Here is a 3,843-nt window from a genome sequence, read left to right as displayed (position 1 = left end):
GTGAACATCTAGAAACAAATAAGCTGTACCTGTAATAGAAGACCTCCAAGGTCCCTTCCAGCTCTTTTCTGATTCTTTCATGTTCCAATATGGATGCACTCGGGTATGTTTCATTGAGCATGATAAAAGAGATGAAAATGGCTGGAAAAGCGTTTCAGTAAGTAGATGAGGTTGGTGTGCTGAGGTTCAAGTAGATCGGTTATTCTGAAACCCCTAAAGCCAGTCCTAGGACATCATTGAGTAAAGGGGCTATTAAGTTGGCTTCTCATTTGCTACTGCTAGAACAAAGTTCCTTTCTAATGAAGATTTTGTCAAGGGAGGGTCAGCTCCACCATTTGCACTATTGGTATAGAAGCACAATAGTTGTAGAGATTTGCCAGAGGCAACATTGTAGCTGCTCAGGAAGTTTGACAAAAAAACATAATATTCTGTGTCCAAGAAATCTGTATTTCAGAGGTATTTTCCTGAACTAGGACAGGCAGTGATCTTCCATGAGTATAGTGAAATATTATATGATGTAACTGTTGTTGGATCTGGTTACAAGATTTGAATGATTACAGGTATCGCTATAATACTGTCAGGTTTAATCACTTGATACGATGTAGCTACCCAACACCACCATTTCCCCATGAAATTCTGATTTAATCCATGCTGGATCTCAATACTTTCTGAATTATGTAAGTAGCTGTTTAAGAGTTCTTGTTGCTATGAAAATGATTTCTCACCCTCTTCCTTTTGACCAAATATTATATTCAGACTTTTAAAGCACTAAAATTCTACTTTCACTTGTCTCAAGTTGAACTGAGTATGTTTTATACAAAATAAATTGCAAATGCTTCCAGATTATAACAGAAGTCATAGTGCTCTATCATCAAAGGAGCTACACCACACTTATAACCTGGAAAATACCTCTATCCCTTGCTACATAGTTAGATACCTTCTTTATTGAGATCCAAATTCTCAGTATTTTTAGAAAGTCTGTATAAAACAGAGGCTTCAGGGGATAAACTTAGAAAGCTTTATTTCCAGATATCTGTCTTGAAAAAAAATGTCCTGCATAAACGTAAGGCCTACTGTAGAAATTGTTAACTAGAGAAAATTTATAATTCACCCTAATTCCAAATGTATCTTTAGCTAATTATCAGTAAATCCTTTCCATTTCTAGGTGAAGCTTCTAGGTGAAGCGTCTGCTCACTATCTTTTGTCCCATCACTGTGAACATTACCTCCTATTTATAATGATTGATTGCTGTAAAAGACCTACCAAATCTGGTACTCTCAAGAACATTGGACAAAAATATTTCTATAATTCTCTTCAGATCAGGGGTGGGTTCCTGCCAGTTCTAGCCTCTTCTATAGAAGAGGTTTCACAAATCTACAGTGCTGTTTAGAACCGGTTCCAGCTCCCTCCCCCCGCCCATCCGCACATCATCAAGATGAAGAGCGAGAGGAGGAATTCTGGGAGTTGAAGTCCACAAGTCTTAAAGCTATCAAGTTTGAACACCCCTGGGTTTTTTTTTTCTAAAGGGTTAGGGCTGCAAGGGTCTTGTAACTTGACAGCTTTAATACTTGCGTGCTTCAAATACCAGAGTTTCTGAGCCAACATTTTGGTTGCTAAGCAAGAGCGTTGTTAACTGAGTTTCACCACATTTTACAAGTTGGCCATGCCCACCCTGTCACATGGCTGGCAAGCCACTCCCACAAAGCAGGCCACACAAACAGAAGAGATTCTAAAAAAAATTGAAACCCACCACTGCTTCAGATGGTAAATAGAATCCCAAGCGTCTGACAGAAACAATTTTAGAGAGGGCTACAGGATATGGACTAAGATTTCATCGAAGTGAAATAATACAGCAACATTTATGGGCAAGATGATAGAAGGTTTTATTTGAGCAATTCTTTTGTGAATTGAAACTCATAAGATTGGAATTCATTCATGGAGGCAGAGCTTAGTTCTGGGATATATTAAACAATACTGTACCCATACAGAAAAATAATTTCTGAGCATATTCAACATGTACTATTTTTCTTAATTTAATTAGCATACATCTGGAATTAAAATCAGCTCTTTCAATTAGAGAGTGCAGTTTCAGATGGCAGGAACCTTTATCCCTCTGTTTTCTGAAAAACACATTACCATAATAATGCTACAAATACTATTGGGTGCATTCAAAAGTTTTAAAATTTACAGTAAATAATTATGTATAAATATGTTCAAAACAGAATATTCCTGGATTAAAAAAAAAACTCTCCAGAAGCCAATATGGTATAAAATCTGAACATTTCATTACTAAGATCCAAAACAGGATAGCATGAATAATAAAACCAATATTGTATACCAGAAGGTGATAATACCAAATCCTTCCTATAGCAATCAGATATATTGGAAGTACAGATCAGGCGAAAACTTCCCAGACCCATAGAAATCCTACTTCCAAAATGAAAGAAGACAAGAGAGAGATGGGGGTGGGGGGAAGAGAAATGAATCCACAATCTGGTTTCCAGGTGTTCCTCCTAAGATGCATCATTTTTAGCTTCTGGGTCATGACCGTATGGATCCATCTGTGGATGAAAAGATCTCATCTGGAGATAAGAGCATTCAAAACTGTCAGAAAAAATAGGGAATGCATCAGGTTTTCCTCAGGAAGGTGACGCCATCTGGAGCAAGGTATCTACAGGTAAATTGCATGCTAGATTTATCCATATATTTGAATAAGATCTGTTTGTACTTCTTGAACTTCTTGCATCTCTCAGATGATATCAAAATGCCCCTGGAAACGTCGTACCAAGCAGTAGAGTCCGGAGAGCAAGTACAGGAAGGCAGATTTACCAGCAAAGATAGCAGCCACTAAGTAGGCAGTGTAACTGCAGGGCTGGCTGTAACCTGGCAGGGTGCAATAGCTGATGCTCCGCGCCTTGTAGCCTATGATGGCCGCAGCAGCTGTGAAGAAAATAAGTCCAAGCAACAGGTCATGCAGAATGTTTGTTAGAAGCCAGCGGGTCCCCAGTACAGGAATCAGAGTCCATCGGCCCAATACACTGAGCCCAAAAAGAACCAAGGTAAGGAGCCACACCAGGACTGCTGCAAAGACTGCAAAGTAGGTTGCTCCTTCATACTTGTGTGCCGCTAAAGTTATCCAGCAGACAGCACCAAACAGCAGCTGTGCTATACGCAGCCCTCCTAACAGGCTTCGTAGGAAGGGCCTATTCAGGCTCAGAGATTCTCTAGATGCTGGACACGGGGGTGGCGGTGAGGAAGGGGGTGGTGGAAGAGGCATGTTATACCACTAGGTCCTCCGCAGCTCTTGTCTCCTCTAGTGCCTTCTTCAGCCCAGCAAATCTCACTCCCCTCTTAGGCACTTCCTCTGTCTGCAGTTGCCAAACATCTGCAGCTTAGCAGTTGTTCCTGCACTAGGGCCTCTCAATTTCCTGTTCTAGCCCTCCCTTTCCCACCCTTGCCCCTCCTTTTTTGGGAGTTTATTTCATTTCTCCTTCATCTTACTAACAACTCTCTCCCTCTCTCCATTGCCCCTGTAGCTCTAGCCAAGAACTTAAAATGCTGCCTTCTTTAGAATCATAGTTTCCTTAGTTCTGTTACTACTTGGGCCAACAAGGCTCTGCCAAACCCAAAAGATTGACTAAAGAAAATATGGACTCTGCAGACATCAAGTTCAGTCCCTCCCTTCTGCATGGAAAAGGGCCAAGTGATAGTCAGATAGTCACTCACTAAACTCCTTAAAAGGAAGAACTTGAAGATGTAAACATAAATGTACAAATAGTTTCTTCATTTGTTTCTCTAGCATTTAAATTCTGTTACATTCTTTAGATTGCAGAGAGGCAACCT

The 3,843-nt window shown here is 40.2% G+C and overlaps 1 protein-coding gene across 1 annotated transcript; it reads right to left on the bottom strand.

Annotated features, from left to right (window-relative positions):
* Positions 1 to 1,866: 1,866 nt before the first annotated feature.
* Positions 1,867 to 3,428, bottom strand: MARVELD1 (MARVEL domain containing 1). Its single transcript, XM_032226064.1, has one exon. The coding sequence runs from the start codon at positions 3,275 to 3,277 to the stop codon at positions 2,750 to 2,752; it is 528 nt and encodes a 175-aa protein (XP_032081955.1). The 5' UTR covers positions 3,278 to 3,428; the 3' UTR covers positions 1,867 to 2,749.
* Positions 3,429 to 3,843: the final 415 nt, after the last annotated feature.

Source organism: Thamnophis elegans, chromosome 10 (genome assembly GCF_009769535.1).
Source record: "Thamnophis elegans isolate rThaEle1 chromosome 10, rThaEle1.pri, whole genome shotgun sequence".
Taxonomy (NCBI): domain Eukaryota; kingdom Metazoa; phylum Chordata; class Lepidosauria; order Squamata; family Colubridae; genus Thamnophis; species Thamnophis elegans.
The sequence above is the reverse complement of the archived record's forward strand: the minus strand, read 5'-3'. Positions and strand labels throughout refer to the sequence as shown.

Coding starts and splice junctions, on each gene's coding strand:
- MARVELD1 (XM_032226064.1), bottom strand. CDS start 3,277: ATGCCTCTTCCACCACCCCCTTCCTCACCGCCACCCCCGTGTCCAGCA.